General features: G+C 45.3%; 9 protein-coding genes across 9 annotated transcripts; 5 read left to right on the forward strand and 4 right to left on the reverse strand.

Annotated features, from left to right (window-relative positions):
- Nucleotides 1-63: 63 nt before the first annotated feature.
- C8R40DRAFT_1130133 (glycoside hydrolase family 88 protein) lies at nucleotides 64-2,221 on the forward strand. The gene is made up of 8 exons (XM_046229154.1): nucleotides 64-832; nucleotides 884-1,137; nucleotides 1,193-1,277; nucleotides 1,330-1,376; nucleotides 1,432-1,528; nucleotides 1,590-1,725; nucleotides 1,778-1,886; nucleotides 1,938-2,221. The coding sequence occupies exons 1-8, from the start codon at nucleotides 408-410 to the stop codon at nucleotides 2,138-2,140; spliced, it is 1,356 nt and encodes a 451-aa protein (XP_046080721.1). The 5' UTR covers nucleotides 64-407; the 3' UTR covers nucleotides 2,141-2,221.
- Nucleotides 2,222-2,344: 123 nt separating this feature from the next.
- C8R40DRAFT_1059083 (cytochrome P450) lies at nucleotides 2,345-4,398 on the forward strand (the record flags this gene model as incomplete). Its single annotated transcript, XM_046225239.1, has 11 exons — nucleotides 2,345-2,567; nucleotides 2,624-2,756; nucleotides 2,811-2,999; nucleotides 3,073-3,221; nucleotides 3,283-3,395; nucleotides 3,450-3,561; nucleotides 3,625-3,638; nucleotides 3,704-3,981; nucleotides 4,039-4,117; nucleotides 4,160-4,203; nucleotides 4,254-4,398. The coding sequence occupies 11 exons, from the start codon at nucleotides 2,345-2,347 to the stop codon at nucleotides 4,396-4,398; spliced, it is 1,479 nt and encodes a 492-aa protein (XP_046080722.1).
- Nucleotides 4,399-4,707: 309 nt separating this feature from the next.
- On the reverse strand, nucleotides 4,708-5,306 carry C8R40DRAFT_1163488 (nuclear transport factor 2; the record flags this gene model as incomplete). Its single annotated transcript, XM_046230379.1, has 5 exons — nucleotides 4,708-4,744; nucleotides 4,797-4,870; nucleotides 4,930-5,034; nucleotides 5,085-5,156; nucleotides 5,217-5,306. The coding sequence occupies 5 exons, from the start codon at nucleotides 5,304-5,306 to the stop codon at nucleotides 4,708-4,710; spliced, it is 378 nt and encodes a 125-aa protein (XP_046080723.1).
- A 152-nt stretch (nucleotides 5,307-5,458) lies between these two features.
- C8R40DRAFT_1059108 (uncharacterized protein) lies at nucleotides 5,459-6,938 on the forward strand (the record flags this gene model as incomplete). Its single annotated transcript, XM_046225242.1, has 7 exons — nucleotides 5,459-5,799; nucleotides 5,851-5,931; nucleotides 5,988-6,126; nucleotides 6,181-6,291; nucleotides 6,342-6,559; nucleotides 6,617-6,740; nucleotides 6,798-6,938. The coding sequence occupies 7 exons, from the start codon at nucleotides 5,459-5,461 to the stop codon at nucleotides 6,936-6,938; spliced, it is 1,155 nt and encodes a 384-aa protein (XP_046080724.1).
- A 2,492-nt stretch (nucleotides 6,939-9,430) lies between these two features.
- Nucleotides 9,431-9,942, reverse strand: C8R40DRAFT_1130173 (uncharacterized protein). The gene has a single exon (XM_046229155.1). The coding sequence runs from the start codon at nucleotides 9,856-9,858 to the stop codon at nucleotides 9,670-9,672; it is 189 nt and encodes a 62-aa protein (XP_046080725.1). The 5' UTR covers nucleotides 9,859-9,942; the 3' UTR covers nucleotides 9,431-9,669.
- Nucleotides 9,943-12,842: 2,900 nt separating this feature from the next.
- On the forward strand, nucleotides 12,843-14,325 carry C8R40DRAFT_1176560 (uncharacterized protein; the record flags this gene model as incomplete). The annotated part of the gene is made up of 7 exons (XM_046232531.1): nucleotides 12,843-12,992; nucleotides 13,047-13,171; nucleotides 13,223-13,443; nucleotides 13,494-13,677; nucleotides 13,727-13,867; nucleotides 13,920-14,064; nucleotides 14,140-14,325. 7 exons carry the CDS (start codon nucleotides 12,843-12,845, stop codon nucleotides 14,323-14,325), a joined length of 1,152 nt encoding a protein of 383 aa, XP_046080726.1.
- Nucleotides 14,326-14,771: 446 nt separating this feature from the next.
- Nucleotides 14,772-15,209, reverse strand: C8R40DRAFT_1130188 (uncharacterized protein). The gene is made up of 2 exons (XM_046229156.1): nucleotides 14,953-15,209; nucleotides 14,772-14,887 (listed from the first exon to the last, which is right to left on the reverse strand). Exon 1 carries the CDS (start codon nucleotides 15,191-15,193, stop codon nucleotides 14,993-14,995), a length of 201 nt encoding a protein of 66 aa, XP_046080727.1. The 5' UTR covers nucleotides 15,194-15,209; the 3' UTR covers nucleotides 14,772-14,887; nucleotides 14,953-14,992.
- Nucleotides 15,210-15,743: 534 nt separating this feature from the next.
- On the forward strand, nucleotides 15,744-16,475 carry C8R40DRAFT_1176561 (uncharacterized protein; the record flags this gene model as incomplete). Its single annotated transcript, XM_046232532.1, has 3 exons — nucleotides 15,744-15,764; nucleotides 15,825-16,058; nucleotides 16,116-16,475. The coding sequence occupies 3 exons, from the start codon at nucleotides 15,744-15,746 to the stop codon at nucleotides 16,473-16,475; spliced, it is 615 nt and encodes a 204-aa protein (XP_046080728.1).
- A 313-nt stretch (nucleotides 16,476-16,788) lies between these two features.
- C8R40DRAFT_731020 (glycoside hydrolase family 28 protein) lies at nucleotides 16,789-18,798 on the reverse strand. The gene is made up of 6 exons (XM_046236012.1): nucleotides 18,735-18,798; nucleotides 17,938-18,638; nucleotides 17,601-17,874; nucleotides 17,441-17,543; nucleotides 17,142-17,386; nucleotides 16,789-17,085 (listed from the first exon to the last, which is right to left on the reverse strand). The coding sequence occupies exons 2-6, from the start codon at nucleotides 18,338-18,340 to the stop codon at nucleotides 16,914-16,916; spliced, it is 1,197 nt and encodes a 398-aa protein (XP_046080729.1). The 5' UTR covers nucleotides 18,341-18,638; nucleotides 18,735-18,798; the 3' UTR covers nucleotides 16,789-16,913.
- Between the last annotated feature and the right edge of the window lie 64 nt (nucleotides 18,799-18,862).

The raw sequence follows: 18,862 nt of genomic DNA on the forward strand, positions 1-18,862 counted from the left end.
AAGAAAGGAAGAATTAAGGTTGCGTGCCCCGCCGCCTCACCTGCGCGTCAAATCACGTTGCACTGCCACTAATCACTTGCTGCGCCTTGCATTGCAAGTTTGCAATAATACTTCATGTACATGCTGCGCTGCTCTGCTTTCGTACGAAAACAAATCAGCAAATACACTCAGGTAGCTGTATGTTGTACCACCCAAAATGGTGCATATCCGTCCGATATATACAGCGGGAAATGTCATGTCTTTGCTGTAACATGTGTTGACCTTTGGTCCATAATTCAATAGCCGCAAATGTTCTCGACCTGATGCCACGACGAACAAGACCTTTCGTCTGCACTTAATTAGATCGGACCGGAGGTTATAACCCGACGTGAGGCTTTTTTGTTTCTTACCTCCATCGTCGTTTCGAGATGTTGTTCTTCGTTTTTCAGCTGTTCCTTTTCTTATACTGGAACACTGCCACCGCCTCTTCCACTCTTCCAGACGAGCTTTTCTCTCCTCTCATACCACAGAAAATAGCCAATACGTCGAACTCTCTACCTTCACCAATCCAGTATCCTCAATACACCAACACATGGAATGTCAGCAATCCTGGAACTTGGCTAGACTTTATACCTGACACTTGGACGTCTGGCTTCTTCCCCGCCTCCTTATACGCATTGAACACCCGCAAAACTCTATGCGGGGCGACCGACGCGAACGCTTTGGGAATTGCTGATTGGCTGGAGCTGGGTCGATCTACGAGCACGGGACTAATTCCGCTGGAAACTAACAACACGAATCTGCAACACGATGTAGGATTCGTCAGTTTTCCGTTTGCCGAAGAACTTTTGATGTGTGTCCTTAAAATCTGCTGAGGCTCTTCTTGACGCTGAGTTTCTCATAGCGATTCACAAAACGAGACCGCTATACAAGCTATTAATTTATTCGCTGCAGATCTTGCCGCAAGATTCAACCCTGTTGTCGGTTGTACACGAAGTTGGGATACATCGGACCCCACCGATTTCACTGTCATCATCGATAACATGATGAACCTAGAAGTCCTTTGGGCATCTTATGCGCTCACTGGGAACCAAACGCTGATCAACATTGCCAACGCACATGCCAACACGACTATGATCAATCATTTTCGCGAAGATGGTGGGCACTCGAGATTGTGCATTTTTCTACGCCCATTGACCTCCGAATCGTTCAGGATCAACTTGGCATGTTGTAGAGTACAATTCAACTACCGGAGATGTCATCCGTAAAAGAACTTCACAAGGATATTCTGATTCCAGGTATGACTATTTAATGCTTTCGAGCTTGCACGATGACTATAAAGCTCGATAGCACCTGGAGTAGAGGCCAAGCATGGGCTTTATATGGTTTTGCAAACAGTGAATTTTGAGACCTTCCTTGTTTACCCAATCATATAGAGACCGTCCTTTCCAGTGTATAACCATACAAAAAACCCAGACTTTCTTAGTACGGCTCAACGTGCCGCAAACTATTTCTTGGACAACATCCCATCTGATGGAAATGTGCCTTGGTACACCGATCTCTGTTATCTGTGCATACACTCTTACTCAAATTAAACCATATCTTCGTAGGGATTTCAATGCTCCACTGGATCCTCCTCCTCGCCCAGCAGACTCATCCGCTGCAACTGTCGCTGCCAATGGGCTACTTCTTCTTGCTCAAGTAGACCCAACTAATGCTGCAAATTGGACAAATGCTGCCATTCAGGTATATTTGTTTCACGGTCGTCGGTGACTGCACCTCTAACTCGGAACATGAGATTTTGCAAAATGTCACTTCTTTAGCGTGGAATCCCTCCTGGCAGAGTCTATTATCGAACGGGACAGTCAATTGGCCCGCGAATAATTTTTTGACTGGTATCGTCTACGGTAAGTTTACGATCGAAGTGTTCCGAGACCCGCTTTTTACAGACTCAACAGGTGACTACTACTACATCACGGCTGCGAACAAGCTTGTTCAGATGGGTCTTGCGGAGTGTAATGGGTCTACAGCATCAAATCCAGCATCAAATCCAACTTCAACACCATCTCCAGCATCAAATCGGGCTTCTTTGGCACAACTCATCTCTCAGGACGTGAATCTATACATTATTATCACCTTACTTTCAGTGTATCTGTATTGAAATGCACAGTCGGTTCTGTTTGCTTAGGCTCTAGTCTGTTTGAGAAAGTAAGTTTCTTCGAACAGGATTAGGAGCTCTATTCGTTTTCGTCTCCTGCGTTGACGTGAATCAAGAAAGCTTGAGAATGGGGCCTAGTCCGGATATAGGAGTGCCACTGTTATAAAAACTGGCGGATTTTTTGGTGTCTGGATAATGTCGTTGACTATGCCTCAGTCATTCTATGAAGAAGCGTACCTTATCCACAAGATTGTCTTTGGGGCAGGCTTTTTCTTTTTTTTGCTTTTGGTGGTCATCGTTGTCAGAAACCGAGCCCATCGTCTACCGCTGCCTCCCGGGCCCAAGGGATACCCTCTGATAGGGAATGCATTGAGCCTCCCCTCGGAAAGGCCTTGGCTCACGTATTGCCAATGGAGCAAGCGCTTTGGTAGTGGAATTTCTCGTTGTTTTCCTTCATTCGTATCGACCTCGTTCATGCGTTGATAGGTGATGTTATTCACTTATCTGCTCTAGGACAATCAATCATCATCCTCAATTCTGCTCGATCTATTTACGACCTTCTGGAGCGTCGAAGCGCATTGTACTCTGACCGTCCATCGACGGTCATGGCAGGCGAATTGTGAGTGTGTCCCTGGACGGTAGACGATATGTACAGTAGACATGAAATTACCAGAGTTGGTTACGGAGATAGTCCCGCCTTCATTTCGAATGGTCCTCGTCATCGGACCTTCCGTCGCCTGTTTTCAGAAGTGTTGATCCCTAGAAGGGTAGAGGAATGGCGACCATTGCAAGAGCAAAAGATTCAAATCCTAGTGAGAGGATTAACGGAAACACCCACAGCATTTCGTGCCCATATTCGGAAGTAAGATTGATGCGTGTGGACATCTTACATCTATCTATCTATGTATCGTTACTGATGCTCTCTTTACTTCAAGATACATCGCGAGTCTGGTGTTCGAAATATCCCATGGGCATATCGTCGAAGGTGACGACGATTACTTTATTCGAATGGCCAAACAGGTAGATGATGACATTTCCGTGCTAATGGTGCCCGGAAACTTTCTGGTCGATTTTTTCTCTTTCTGTGAGCTTCTTATCTATAACCTCCGCGATGATACTAACTTTCTAGTTTGCAACCTTGGAAGTGCGGTATATTCCCGATTGGACTGGAGTACCTTTCAAAAAGAAGGCAAAAATATTTAAGCAAACGTTGCAAAACGCTTTGAACCGACCTTATCAGCAAGTAAAAGAACAGATTGTACGTTGGAATCTCGGTCTCAATCTTCTGGAACGGAAGAATTGATGATGGCAGGCGGCTGGAAATGCTTTACCATCTTTCACTGCAAGCTTGATCGAGCGGAAGGAAAATCCGACAGAGGAGGACACTGCTATTTTCAAATGGGCCTCTTTCGTCTTTTACACAGGTATCAACGGTCGCATTCGGTTGGCACATTAAGATTTGACTTCACTCTCATTTCTATCTTTAGCTGGTGCAGATACTGTGAGTCCTCAAGGCCTGGTGCCCCAGGTAGTAAACATATTCTTAACGAGAAGCTGGTCGTTCAGTCAGTCTCGGTGCTCTCATCGTTCATGCTGGCGATGGCCGTCAACCCAACCAAGCAGCGAAAAGCACAGGCGGAGATTGACCGTGTTATTGGCTCTGGACGACGTCCGGCATTCAAGGATCGACTAGGCCTACCATACGTTGAGAGCATTCTCAAAGAAGTCTACAGACTGAATCCTGTCACCCCAATTGCGATTCCTCATAACCTCAACCCTACTTCCGACGACGAATATCGTGGTTGGAGGATTCCCAAGAAATCTGTAGTCATAGCAAACAGCTGGTAAGGAAAGCACGAGACTACTGTACTATTAGTATGCCATCTAACGCTAAAGGATAGGGCTGTCCTGCACGATGCCGAACTGTATCCATCCCCCTTCGAATTCCTTCCTGAGCGTTATCACCAGCAGGAATACCAAGTAGATCAATCTTTGTCAGATCCAGCCTATGATGGAAACAAGATGAATCCTGATCCAAGGAAATTTGCGTTTGGATATGGAAGAAGGTGGGTGGATGATTTTGGTAACGTTCTGTTCGTTCGACATCTATCATCAGGGTGTGTCCAGGTCAGTTACTGGCAGATGACACCGTCTTCATCTCAATAGTTACTATATTGGCTCTCTTCGACATTGGACCGCTTACATCTGGAGAGGAACCTAAATATACTCCCCATTTGATCAGGTTGGTCCCAAGTTCCTGAAAACTCGAATGTTCATATCATGCCAACCATAGTGTTCGCCCAATGTCCTTCTAGTCATCCGGAAGAATTTACATGCGATATCAGGCCGCGATCAAAAGTAGCGCAAGATCTCCAAGTGTAGCGGATGGAACCCCGATGAGGATTGCGAAGTTCATGAGTTAAAACGACTTCCAAATAAGGCAAACTTGCCGTGAATTGTCGTAGCACATAGAATAATACACAGTGTTTCTATTCAAGAGAACCTGCGGCCTTGACCAAGTAGTTTTCGTTCACACACCAGTGTTGATTAAGATGTAGAGAGCAAAAAAATTAAGCGCCATAATTTAGACGGAAGATGTCGTTTTGACTGTCAAAAATAACAATGAGAATTAATGGCAAGAGAAGCACGAAATACTGACACATAATAGCTGCCGCCATCTGGAATGAGATGGAACGTCTGACTGAATTGCAGTGGGTTGGGGCTATCATCGACCTAGAAAAATAGCTATTGATCAGCAACGATGCTGTATACAAGGAAGTATAAGAACGCACCTGGAGTAATCCAGTGACTGCAACAATTATGCTGGGTGTAGTGGGGGACGATGGTTGGGCATCGAGAGTCTCCACCTTGTGTTGTACCTTCGAGAACGGTAGGCTCTAGATGGGAGATTCAACAGAATTCCAAAAGGTATTGTAACAAGACTCACGGTCAATTTCTCGATGATCGAAGCCGCGCTCTGTATTGGTGTCCCTTCCCATGTCAGCATGGAACCTGGTCGCTGTTAAATTGTAAGATGGTCAGAGATCGCGCTGAAATACAATGGAAAAGCTTGATTGACATAGAGGGAAGACAGATTGGAGCGATCTGAGTCGAAAGTCGAGTAGTAAAATTGGACAAACTGCTGGGCTATGGTAGTGATTTCGGCCATGGTAGGAAAAGTGGAGAAAAGTAGATCTAGAGAAGAGACGTGCGCTGTGCGGGACGAATTTACAGACACGTGACCATCGGCGAAACTACTAGCCCTGGTTCGGATTTCCCATCACTATCAGCAGATTCAGCACCAAACTTTTCATCGTAAAAATGTCCTTTTCTGGAGAACAACATCGACCCGGGATGCGTCGGAAATCCTCTGCGCAAAATCTCCTTTCCTCCTTCAAATCTCCTCCCAACAGTTCAGCGCCACAACCAAGTGCACAGCCATTGACGGTTTCCAGTTCTGCTGCCGCGGCGTACACTGGTCCAGCAGGCGCCCCTACTCCCGTTTCCTCGACCCCTATGGCGAAGGAATGGGATGCGCAGTCGTTGCATGCCGAGTCCTTGGGAACAACGACGCCTGCAATAGGTACTTCCGACGAATATCTTCGAGATCTCGTCCAGAAAAGGATTCTGACATTGACATATATTCGGAATATCCATGAAGGGTATGTTATTGAAACTGTTTTAGTTTTGCTCTTATTTTTGCTGGTTTACAGACGGAGTCACTGGTTTCATACTATATACATATCACGGACAGACTTGGATCGGGTATTTAACAACGTAGAAATGAAGAAACGGTGTGTATCTGAAAGACTCCCGGCGGTGAGATGTTTGGTATTGATTACTGGGCCAGAACGACGCGATTTCTTATCCTCGGAATGTCGCTTGCCAATTTGCTGGACGTGCCGCAGCCTCAAGACTTTCTGCGAGGACTGCTGAACACTCTGCTCGAGTATGATCAAGCAAAGGAGGATACTGAAAAGCCCAAGATGGTCTGATTTTCTTTCCTTTACTTTTGCATTTTCTCAATCGTTATAAAGCGTCAGCCCAGGAGATTATTTCGAGGAAAGCTTGGAGGAAAGCGACCGGGCGTAATGAGCGAATATTCCGGATCATACACAGATTCCACAGAGTCTTATCTAGTCAACCCTCATACAGTACGTTCCATTATGGCTGTAGGATATCAGAGTACCTAACCTTTCTGCAGCCATTCCCGTTAGATTATCACCAAACACTGCTTACACTGCTTGATATTGTCTCTGAAGTGTATCATAAAATCGCAAAGCTCATTGGCCCATCTCCGATTCCCCATTCTTCCCAGCATATGATGGGTCCTTTGGGCCTTCTTATACCGCATCCCGGCGTATCGTACCTGTTCGCCGACGGACCTCAATCCGCTTTCTCTGGTACTCTGAGTCCAAGTCTGTCCCAACATTCATATCCAAATCCAAATCCGCCAGACGAATTACGCGCAAGTGGTAGCTTATGGAGTATAGCTAATGGAGGTTTACCAGCAACTGGAGGGTTTAGTTTCGGTGCAGGACCTCTTCCTGCTTGGTCGTCCAGTTTAGGAGAGCTGGTACTGAAGATTGACAATAAATTCAAGGTGCGCTTGTTGTTGATTGCAATGTACACTGTTTATTGAAGTTTGCGTCTTGCTTAGAAATTAACATCGATTCTACTCAAAGAGTTAGATCAATTTGCTCGTACTGGCATCAAAGAGGAACTTGCTTCGCTTGATCCCCTCCTTCGAAACATTAAAATGCCGGATCTCGAAGCGGCTGGACTCGCAAATTTCGATTAATCTTTCGATACAACCTTGCTTCTTTTTAGTTGAAGGTGTGGGTTTCACATGGTAAGCGTCGTTCTGTTGTTCTCAAGTATAGGTTCCGATCTTTGTGTACAATAGCTTCATCGATCTTTCGTTTGCCTCGATATGTGCATAGCCATCGCTTTGACCGTGCTGCACAGTGGTCCCAGACTCCCAGGCTGTGGTATCATATAGGAGGAAACGTTGACGACCGATAAACGACGCTACATATCACCGGCCTGCACCACACCTACCACAGGCTACCGCAGCTTCACTGCCGGTTGAGAACTAGCGCTCTGTTCTGCGCAAAGTCTATAGTTGGATGTGCCATGCAGTATATATTGGCGATAGATGTGTAATTGTAGAGGATGTTGTAAAACTCTAAGTTATATTGGTGAATGTTAGGGATGTTTATAATTACCTCTATGATCTGAAAACTGAATAAACTTTCTACGGAGGAACTCAGATTTATACCCTGACAATGTCCATTGAGCGCAGGCCGCAGTCAAATCAAAAAAAAATTCCATTGCTTATGGTACTGATTCGGAAAGCATATGCACACAATTGTGCTATTGAACAAGAGACACCACCAGTGATCCTTATTGTACGTGTAACCAGCTGCATAACGATGAGCTTGATGATAGTCACCATCGTGCTTTACTTCTTGCAGTTGCATTCGTTGTCCTTGCATCCACAACTAATAAGAATATTTTGTCAGCATGCGTATGAAACTGCCAACAAGAATGAAACTAACGTGGACGAGCAGCTGCAATCTTGCGAGCCGCAAGCACTGTTGACAAGGATGATCGTTTCGGTCTATTCGTGTATGAGCGCGCATTGACGTTCGCTCGGGAGATGAATACTCACAGCGTACATGGCTTGTGGGTTTCAATGAAGATTTCGATGTTGGGTGTGTGGTTTAGAGGTGGGTTGCTTCAAACCCGTGGAAAGGAGCGAGTCTTTATACTGTACCGAAAGGGCCCGTGCGGGCCCATGTCTGATCCAGATTAGCTGCTGCAATTTGTGCGGCTTTGAAGAAAGCCATACGGTAACATTGTGTTGAGGAGGTCGTACTAGGCAATGCTATGATAAATGTCAAGTAAAGTTTTTGCTGTACTCGATGTAACTTTTCCACCTAAATTAGGGCTCCTTGGAGTATTCAGTGAATAACACTGCCGAAGCTTGTCGACAGGAAGATCCGAATGGGATTATGGGGTTCAACTAAAAACTCACAGTACGATGACAGACGGTCACTAGTCCTTGAGCCGACTCCCATCTACACCACAAAGTGTCAGTGGCGTCCCGTCAGTTACTGAATTCCAACCTCCTCTGGGCAACCTCTAGGCCTCTGGCATTGGCAAGATTACACGGGAATCCTACTTGAAGTTTGTTGATATTTAGTTCAGTATGTATTATGGGAAGTTGCGACAAAACAAAGATGGTAGCACCAAGATCTTTGTTGCACATCAAAGGGGCTGCCAGCCAAGTGCCCTTGCTCGACTCAGATCCAGTCTTTTTTCTATCTCAGATCTTCGGGTGAGAGCTTTAAATGAGCATCAAGATGATAGGAAAGCATATGATTTGCATGCCATAACCGAGGCCCTCAATGTAAACCTGTTCTCATATTCATGGGAGTACTAGTTCTGGAATGATTTCAACTCATACTAAAGGCGACTCACTTTTGAATGTAGCGAACTCCTTCTCTACAAGACCCATGTCTTTGCAAGGAACAAGGAAATGTGCTTGACATAAAGTAGGCGAAGTTGATACTGATTTAGCTGTTCCAACTTACTTTCGACTCCCTCACTTGTAACTTACAAACCACTTCTGAAAATGTAAAAGTGGGTCAGTGTGCTGAGTGCACGATCACGACGAATTCTTCTTACAGAGTTTTCTGCAGAGTTTGGAGGTAGGGAAATAAGAAATAAGTATGGAGACAAGGAAATGAAGAAAGGGTTGGTATTTCAGTATGACAGTGCAGGAAAGTTATGTGCTGTTATGAGCATGGCCTGCAGAATAAACTGTATTCTAATATTCAATGTCAGGCGTAACAGACTTAGAAAGACAGTGAACGAGTGCGTACGAAACGAATGATTGATATTGAGCGGAAATCATGCATGTTAGATCGCAGCAAACAAATGAAACAAAAGATTAGAGTTTGACAGTTAAAAATCAAAGAGACTTGCGCAACCCAGTTACTATTAGCGTCGGGACTCGGTAGCATCTTCGTCCCCGGGACATGTGCATGATACCAGATGAGACCGCGTCTCCAGAAGAGATTGCAATAGATAGATGTATTTCAAATTCTCGCCCATCTGTCTGTGTTTTAAAGAAATTTCCTTTCCTGGCGAGAAAGCCACATGTGGTGCAAAGCTTTTCGCAATATCTGAATTGGTTGCTGGATGCAAAACCCTTTCAGGTACAATGGGTATCAAATCTATAGCTGGCATTCAATAATACGTTACAAAGAATGTAAGCCTTGCTTCTGGTCTATCCGTTTAGTGTTCACCTGCAAAAGAACATCGGGTTAGACGCTCATCTACGCTCATAGGATTCATATGGTTGATCAACGCACTTCCGAGGCATTGATTAGAAAAGCACAAGCAGGGTTCCAGAGAGTTCCCCACACGGAATTTCGTAGGTACTGGAAGATAGACATAGAAGGTATGTATCTTGCGGAAAAAGATCGTATCAATTTCAGCCAGAGCCACGCCTAGGGAATGAATTATACTGGGACAGTCGATACTGTTAACTCCTTTTTGAACCGATAAGGTATTTGACGGTTGACCTCTGCTAAGATGACAGCGGTAGCTTGAGCATGCTCTTTCAGAAAATAAGAGTGTACCTCGATGCAGGAAGAAATTCCGAGTCCCAAGAAGACAGTAGTGCTCGGAGTGGTCAACGTCAGACCCATGCCCGCAAGACCGGACCTACCGATGAGTGCCCATGTAAGGCAGCGACGAGCAGCAGAATTGGCAACGAGCTCAGCTGGGCCAGGCTAGTGCCCGGATGCGATATACGTCAATGGTCAACTTGTGCCCGATATGAGAGAAAACGCACGGCTCATGAGCTACGTCAATAGCTCCCGAAGAGGGTGAATATCTACAGTTTGCTTATAGTTCGCTGCGATCAACAAAATCTTGGAAGGAGTTCCGAGTAATGAATGAAACGCACTCTCTTCAAAGTCTGGAAATTTGCGAACGCAGAACCCGATGGAAGAGGATGGAAGTCAAGCAAGGAATACTTACATGTTTGTATAGCCTTTCGTCGTCATCGCCCTTAACAAGAGAACATTCGAAATCTGCATCCTCTCCACCAAGCTTTCGTGGACGTTGTGTGGGAAGAGGAAGAAAAAGTACCGACCACTATACACTGCCCCTTTGTGGAGCGATTCCAGTCGATTGGATAGACATTAAGGCCAGTCCTAGTTGTAAGTTTACCAGTTATTCATAACGCATCCGTAGGAACCAAGGTGGTATGTAGATTTATACGAGGTGCGGCAGCAGCAGCGAAGTGACCGGACGGACAATGTGAATATATCACAAGGCAATGGGATAGATACTTAATGGAACATCCAAACGGTGTGAGTAAAATTAGATGGGAACTTGGGTCATTGTTCAGGGGATAGCTTTAGAAATTCGGGTTCACTTAAAGAGCGAGATCTACAGTCCGTTGAAGGTGGAAGCGCGAAAAATGCAGATAATTACAGATCATTGAGCAAAATGCAACGTAAGGTCATGATCCAAGCAACGACGAGAAAATGGCGAAGATTCATAAACAATGGGTATTAGGTAGATCTGGCCTTTTTCCACATAACAAAGTCATCAAGGAGGGTGGGCCAGGCCTGATCGGGGGAAGGTTAAGTGGTTGAACAGGCAAAGTTATGGATGCAATACGAACCCCATCGGATTCATAATCCTGCAAATCAACTTTCACAGTCTCGCAGAATTCGAGCATCTATATCAACAACATGAAATGTTAAAGTCGAGCAATATGACCATGAAAAGATTATGACCATGGTCCACAAATCTTTGTTTGTTGCCTTGTATACAGTTTCTTTTTCCTGGAAACAACAGAAACAGGCATCAATGCTTTATTTGGAAACATTCTACAGTGTGCTTACAGCAATGAACTCGAGCACCTCTTGCATTATGGGATATTTCGGAGCGAGTATGACTGACCACAGCGCTGTAGACGTCTTTCCATGTGAGAGTATTCCATTAGTGAAGGAACAACACAAAAGGGGAAGAAACGAGGAGGATACCTCCATGTCGATATTCCGTGATTGCCTGAAGTACAACGAAATAATGAAAGAAACCAAACTGGAAACAATATGACATACTCGGGCTTTGCGAGGCTGAAACAGAAAATATACAGCTTCTGGTATGCGTCTTTGACGTTCTTCGCGTAGTTCAAATATGTTCCCCGATCATAAGGATCCGTTTTGGGATTGGATTTGACAGGAGATTTATCAGAAATGAGAAGGTCGTCGAGTTCGGACAAAGCAATAACGAGCGAAGGCAGCGTAGAAATTCTAGAGCACCAATTGTGAATGACATGGTCCACAATGTAGAAACGCAACACTCACCTCAGTTTCGCTGTGCCCTTTAGCCATTCATCCTTGGTAAATGTCCCCATCTCCTTGGCATCCAATTGCCATGCTAGAATAAGTGGCATCGCGCCGTCCATTGGGATTTTGGCTTCGTTGCATAGCTCTTCAAGACCCGCAGGTCCGATAACTGAACAATCATCGGCGTCAGCGTACTTCTGGAACAAAGCCAGCGCTCGGGCAGGTGTATATGTTTCGGAGTCCAGCCGGGATTTGTTACTGTGAGCTGGTTTAGATGAATGCTTTGCTCTAGAGTCAGAGCAAGGTAATATGAAGGTTCAAACGTTCACGGGCCACTCACTGTTGCACTCTGGTTCGGTTCCCCTTCGCTATCGGGTTTGTCAGAAACGCAACATAAGAATAAGGATAGACGCATGAGGATGCATGCACGCCCCCCACGCCAGGAAGAGATTGTAAAGAAACCGGCGTTCGAGGGCGAATGCGAGAACGATGGAAACGGCTTACGTTGGTTCCTGACATGATGTATTTAACGCCACGTGAAAATCCAAAAAGGAAATACGCGTCTAGTAAGTAGTACTCACGTCGCGACTTTTTTCAATAGTTCAAAATAATGCAGTACACAGAATTGGAGGTTTCATCAGCGGACGTTGAGCTGTATGTTCTGCGCTCACATTGTGCTTGTTGCTGATTTGGTGGTTTTGGTAGTCTTTGGTCTTTTAGCTGGAGGCTCAGAGCCCTGTGAAGAGGAAAAAGATTCAATGATGATCTTTCGAGGATTTTGTACAGACGCACCTTATCACTTTCACTCCCATCCTTGGTCTTCTTGCTCTTGCTATATATTGCGCCTGTCAGAACGAGTTCGCGAGGAAATGTTTGTAAGACAAGTAACCTGCTCGATTTTGTGGTCTTGGGCTTGGCCTCCTTGGCTTTTGATGCTGGCTTTTCTTCTGCCTGTGTACTAGCTGATGTCCGAGTAGCGCTCCTAGTGGCCCTGGCGCTGACGGGGTTAGTGGAGGCTTCAACTGCTTTGCGCTGATCCGAGAGTGAGTTGGAAAACAGCGGGATGAGCAAAAGGTTTACCTTGGGTGGCATTTGTGAAAGAGTACTTTCACCAAAGAAATTTAGAGATGTAGGCGTAGATACAGATGGTATACACTGAAGAACAGCAAATGGCGTCACCTCAAGCATGTGATGTTGCACATGACCTTGAATGAGTAATTGAGGCGCCCTCCCGGTCCGTCACTTTAATCTTTCAACCCAACTTGGCCCCGTTTCATGAACCACCTCTTCTCTTCTTCATGACGAGTAAAACTCAAATCCAAAGACTTATGTCTGATGTCCAAGACCCTTCCGATTTCCCACAACAGTCTGAAGCTCCTGGTCTACGCCTACTTGATTCTGCTCTACGATGCACAATCTGTTCAGAACTATTTGATGGGCCTGTAACTCTCAAATGTGGGCACTGTTTTTGCTCTTTGGTGGGCATCAGTAGGCTTGGCTTTCAAGTGCTCAGTGCTCATATCCGTTTTCAGTGCATTCGACAAGCATTGGCTGAAAAGCAAGAATGCCCTGCTTGTCGCGAGTCCGATGTAAATGAAGGTCATTTGCGAAAGAACCCGGCAATGGAAGAGGCAGTCGCTGCGTGGAAGGAATGTAGGTGTGTTCATTGAGAATTTGTGGCGGTCCCTACCTTAATCATATTCTTGAGACCATATATACTTCAGGTCCTTGACGAGAATAGCCGGCGGGTTCAAGTTGAATCATCCAGACCTTCCAAAAGGCGGAGGTTACATGACGAGTTAGAGTCAACCAGCGAAATCATCTACGTTGAATCTACGGCGTTTCAGGATTCATCCACTCCCACTCATTCTGAACAAGCCGAATCAGATACGCCAAATTCAAACAAAAAGGACACCCAGTCTGCACGACGTGCGTCTTTTGTCACTGAAATTCCGCTGTAGGACTCTTATAATCCCTAGCCGACGATCTCATCGACTGTCCTTTGTGCAATAAGCGCGTCAAATTCAAAGATATCAATCGACATCTAGATGAACAATGTCGGGATGAGCACGAACCTGTTCGCTCATCGTCTAAGTCTCAATGGGACAGTATACTCGGTTCCAAAAGTAAGGTTCAAAGTTCAAAGAAGAGGCAAAAGGAGAGGTTTGTCTGTTTTATTGTTATCCTTGTCCAAGAGCTGATCCTCGCCCAGAGTATTACCGGAGGATATGGATGATTCCCTGCCAACAAAGTCCTACGATACTTTGAGAGACAAAGCAATCAGAGATTTACTGCACGAACATGACTTACTCACAACCGGGGACCGTAAGACGATTGTCGCACGACACCAGCGGTAAGCCTCTCTAGTCTTACCTATGTTTCAATCAGAATGACTAGCGTTCTAGCTGGGTCATCATATACAATGCCAATCTAGACAAGACGCATAAAATGCGCAAATCTTTGACCTCTCTTCGACGCGACTTACGGGATTGGGAAACGCAGCAAAAGAACAAAACGAAGCATGATCTTCCAGATCCTACTGCGTATCAGGTAAAATTGTTCATCCACATATTCATCGTACCGTCGAGATGGATACTAACAATGACGTTGACTCTGTTTCTGTAGATACAACAAAAATCAGAATTCGACATGTTGGTGGAGGCCGCGAGACCAAAGGAAACTTCTAGTGCTATTCGAAAAACATTATCTCGTCATGGACAGACGGAACTTAGTGATAGCTCAAGATCAAGAACCAAGAGCTTGTCTCCTGCCGAGACTATCATCATCGTTGACTGTGAAGGGGAAAATTAGCTCGGACTATTCGCCTTCGTTCGTTGCGATTTAAATTAATCAAAGTACTATGTATCGTAAATGAAACTTTTGGGCCTTCTTTATTTGATAACATTACAATCCATTACAATCCTCCTCAATCTCAGTCTTGTCGAAGCAAAGGTTTTCAGTCAATTACCGTAGTAAGCAGTATTGTTTCAGCAGCCCGCATCTCTCGCTATCTGTCGATAGCTCCGCTGTAATAGCGTATCAGTGAAAAGCAACGAAAGGTACCTAAGAAACTGCGATGCTATATGCGAAATAATACTCTCTCCAAGCTTTCAGGTAAACACTCGTTATCACAGACGAACTCCTTGCTGAGATTACATTCAATGAGGGTGATTCGAACAATCTGGCACCCAAAATATAAATCTGCCCCAAACAGTAATTAGCCGTGGAGGGGTTCGTCTCCGCCTACTAACCCATGGCTCGGGTTGGTCATTACAAAAAAGGGATCGATCAATGCCGCGTTGCTCATGTCGGAGACTCGAACCACTGAAGTCTTGATCGGGACGCGCTGTGGGGCAGGACGAGGATTACCAGACTTACATAGTGGCATTAGGTGAGAGTCCCCACGCCGCGAAAGAAACGGAACTAACTCTGACCTACCCATACAGTAATATTCGCCCCCATGAAATCCGTTTCGAGCTCATGGCAACTTTATATTTTCATCGTTTATGTGAAGACCGAGAAGAATCCGCGCGCCCGATTGATTGACCTTGTTCTGAAGTGAGGGGAAATCGGGGCACAATGCTGTAACAGGCCTTGCTGTATACGTGCGGTGATCTTTCAAAGCGGATCGTTTCTCTTTCCAACGTGGAACATCGTGGTGAAATATGCATATATACATACATACGCAGCCGCCGTTGTTTAGAATTCGCCAGGTGAGTTCGGACAATAATGTATAGCTTTACCATACGGAGGACAACGAAAGAACAAGGAGGAATGGGAATGGGAATACCGTTGCCCCGGAATTTCTCTATCCGCTTTGAGTTTCCTGTTTTCGCGGTACTTTATTCAGCCCTTTTCACAACATTATCTCGAGCCAGCTTGGAGAGGCTTGGAATATTTATGATTTCGTCTCGAAAAGAGAAAAATGGAAGCAAGCATTCAGGTTGTCATTGTCCACTTATGTGACTTTGTTCTTAATGACCCCGCCGGATCCAAGCCGTGTGCGCTTCCGTCAAAAATTACGAGATATTCGCGTGGTTACAAGAGCTTCCAAATATGTCTTGATCAACCCAAAGGCTTTAATGAGGACAAGGGCAAAAGCCGATTGCGGGCCTGCGGCTTTATAAAGAACTCCCTTTCAACGATGGCTGCAATTTTCGTCCCCACTCGATAAATTCCTTTCATCCCCCTTACATTAGGATCCTTTATTCCTTTGTGAACTGATGTCGATGGCGGATCATTTCACCATTGTAAGAGGCTGTTCATCCTTTTCATTGGCAAAGCGTCTAATAATTCTGTTGTCTGGACAGAACTCTGCATCCACGTCTACTTTTGGAAAAGAACAGAATTCCCTGTTGAGGCTGAACGGTCCGCATAAGGTCACATATCAAGCCAAATCTGGCTGGGACTACTACGTCGATGTTACGCAAAGACCAATAAATATGGACTTGATACTTCCACATTATCGTCCACGGCATCAGCCAACCGACCATCGTCTGAACATGTTCGTTGGTACTGAGGCAGGTCCTGTAAAGATCAAACTTGTGAGTTGCTGTATATCTCCTTTAATCTGTCATTCGTACCCTGACGCATATACACAGTGTCGAAGCTTTGCTCGCTGCAAATTCTATCTAGAAGTGCAAGCCTCCATGTCGGACGTGACCTTATGGTTACCTTCAGACTTCAGGGGCCGAATACAATATTCTGGGAAGGCCAAGTTTTCCTCTGGATTCATTAACAGAGTGATGCAGAACGTCTATTTCTCCGGTGACGATGACACCGATGCAACCAACGAAGATTGCCTTGTCGTTGTTACAAACGGGAACATCATGTTCCGTATGTGGGATGTACAGACGTGTGCCCCGGAGAACACGCAAAAAGAGACATTAAAACGAATGTTTGGTTGTTCAAAAAAGGCCCCCGAAACGAGTATTGACTGGGATTTTCTTCTCGAGGATTAACTGCTCTCTTCTATGCTCTTCTATCACTCTTATGCTTTCATGATCTCTCAACATCCAGCATTGAGTATGATTTTTCGTTCTTCATACACGGTTTTCGTTCTCTTTTTGCATTTGCATCTTATCGCTTTCGACCTTCGTCCGCGGCTTTTTTTCTTCACACAATATCTCATTCTTATATATCCATCGCGACACTGTAGCAATACCAAACTGTAGACTATACATTCGCACATCTATGTAGCATTACCTCTGTACAGCACAATTTCCTTTTGTCTTTTGCTCTGGCGACCGTTGTCTTTGATGACGTTCAATTGAATTGAATGTTAGGTTTCTTACTAATATTATACCGAGTAAGGAATTTTGAATTGCAGGCAACGGTACAAAAATGATACGACACTTGGAATCGCATCCATGATACGAACCTACAACACGTGTACAGTATCACCCCGAAGCCGCCCCAGCGCAGGTGATACCAGCAGAACTCGGGACGTTAGAGCAAAGGACTTCCGCGGAACCCGATGGAGGATTCACCTCAAAGTTTTCGAAAATAATCCCACAAGTCCCATCTGCGGGACAGTCGAGGTTGGCTACAACGGACCCTTCAGCTCCCGAGCTATAAACCAAGTCCAGATCAGGAAAAGAATCTCGATAAAAATATAAAATGCGTACGTTGTACCCTTGAAGTTGGAAAATACAATATCAGTGAGCATGTGTGCACTGGGCACACATGTTCCTGTGGATTCGTAACAAACTTGAATTTGAGCAGCATAATCAGAGCTGTCAACTGTTATGTCGTTAAAGGTGACATTGTTAACAGTAGCGACACCGTGGCCAGATGAACCGTCCCAAAGCTTGATACCAGTAGCTTTAGAGGAAGAAGTCATTGTTGCACCTGAAACAAAGATATTTGTGACCTAGGAAGTAACATGAGCCTTAGCGATACAGTAATAAGAAGAAGAGATACATACGGTATTACCACTCGTCCCTTCACCTAAGCTTCCAATGGAGAGTCCATGAGAGCCACTACAGCTTATGTCGGTGACTGTCACAAAATTCGCGCCGCCTTTGAAACTGGTTTCAGGAGAAATCAATGATTTTGAGAAAGAGTGAAGGGTATATGAAACTAACGCTATACAGTCGTCTTGGTTGTCCACAACGACATTCGTTATTGTTACTTGGGACGCAGGACCGATATCAAATCCGTCTGTGTTCTTCGGGGTTACGCCGTTTGAAGGGATGGCTTGCATGGTGAGCCCACTGTAATGAATGTTCGTGGCATCTCCAGCAGCAGACATAAACACGTTTGGTGCGTTTCGAACGAGAAGATTCTCGATCGTGATGTCTGAACCTCCGTCAATGTACACCAGTGTCGGACGAGAGTAACTGCTATCCTCGTTGAATTCTACATGAACAAAGTGAGAACGGATAACTTTTTAAGTTCGGTTGGAAGGGGCGGGATAATGACCTGTCCAATACGGGAGACCATTGCCATCGAGGAGTCCAGCTCCCGTGACAGAATGAATGGTCGCGCCAGTGATATCGTCGAGTAAAATAATGGCTTTGACACCGTCCCAAGCATCGAGATCGTCCGTCAACTTGAGGGTTCCCTCGAGCTGCATCTCACAATTATTGCAGCCCGCAAAACTCAACGTCGACCCTAATTGAAATACAACTCCAGCAGGGATAAGAATGATACCTCCATCTCCACAACTCTGTATGGCTTCTGTGATGGAAGGCACGTCATCAACTCCTGCTTCTCCATGAGAAGTAGGGGTACAAGTGGTCCGTTTTTCGAACGCAGCTCCGAGCGTTAGACAAGGGACAACAGTGAACAGAAACAAGAGGAGAATGTCCAGTCTGGCAGCCATGGGGGTGGGGCCCCAGAAGGTAACAACCGGCAACGTCTAATAGGACTAAGATGTGCTGCGGGCGGCCCGGAGATTCATGATGTTTTATGGCTTTACCAAGGTATATCCGCGAAAATGAGAGTCATTATGTCGCTTGAGAAATAAGCAAATGATACTCCAATATAGATTAGGGTAAAACCCGGAAAAATGGTCCAAAATATGTGAAAGGGACGGCGGTCCGTTGCCTCCAACCTTGAAAAGCCTGTTGGCATTGAGACCGATGACCATAAAACCGCGCTCAGATGGTCTTGATAGCGTCCTGTAGCATGCCATCAGAGCTGAGAACATCAAATCATAAATTTGGAACCAGTGGTGATGTGTGCAAAAGAAAGAGAAGAACTTCATTCGTGCTTACAGGAATGCTACACACCTTAAGGCCCACGAGGTTCAGAATCAGACGTAGGGTTGAAACACATACGAAGAGGAGAGAGTAAGGCTACAAGGTCATTTGCGATTGATCATACATAGAATATATGGCTACGT

The sequence above is a fragment of the Lentinula edodes genome, assembly GCF_021015755.1.
Source record: "Lentinula edodes strain Le(Bin) 0899 ss11 chromosome Unknown C8R40scaffold_53, whole genome shotgun sequence".
Classification (NCBI taxonomy): Eukaryota; Fungi; Basidiomycota; class Agaricomycetes; order Agaricales; family Omphalotaceae; genus Lentinula; species Lentinula edodes.

Coding starts and splice junctions, on each gene's coding strand:
- C8R40DRAFT_1130133 (XM_046229154.1), top strand. CDS start 408: ATGTTGTTCTTCGTTTTTCAGCTGTTCCTTTTCTTATACTGGAACACT. Junction 833..883: donor TTTGCCGAAGAACTTTTGAT/GTGTGTCCTTAA, acceptor AGTTTCTCATAG/CGATTCACAAAACGAGACCG. Junction 1,377..1,431: donor TTTATATGGTTTTGCAAACA/GTGAATTTTGAG, acceptor CGTCCTTTCCAG/TGTATAACCATACAAAAAAC.
- C8R40DRAFT_1130188 (XM_046229156.1), bottom strand. CDS start 15,193: ATGTATATATGCATATTTCACCACGATGTTCCACGTTGGAAAGAGAAA.
- C8R40DRAFT_731020 (XM_046236012.1), bottom strand. CDS start 18,340: ATGGCTGCCAGACTGGACATTCTCCTCTTGTTTCTGTTCACTGTTGTC. Junction 17,544..17,600: donor AACCAAGACGACTGTATAGC/GTTAGTTTCATA, acceptor TCCTGAAACCAG/TTTCAAAGGCGGCGCGAATT. Junction 17,086..17,141: donor TCCAACTTCAAGGGTACAAC/GTACGCATTTTA, acceptor CTTGGTTTATAG/CTCGGGAGCTGAAGGGTCCG.
- C8R40DRAFT_1130173 (XM_046229155.1), bottom strand. CDS start 9,858: ATGGGTCTGACGTTGACCACTCCGAGCACTACTGTCTTCTTGGGACTC.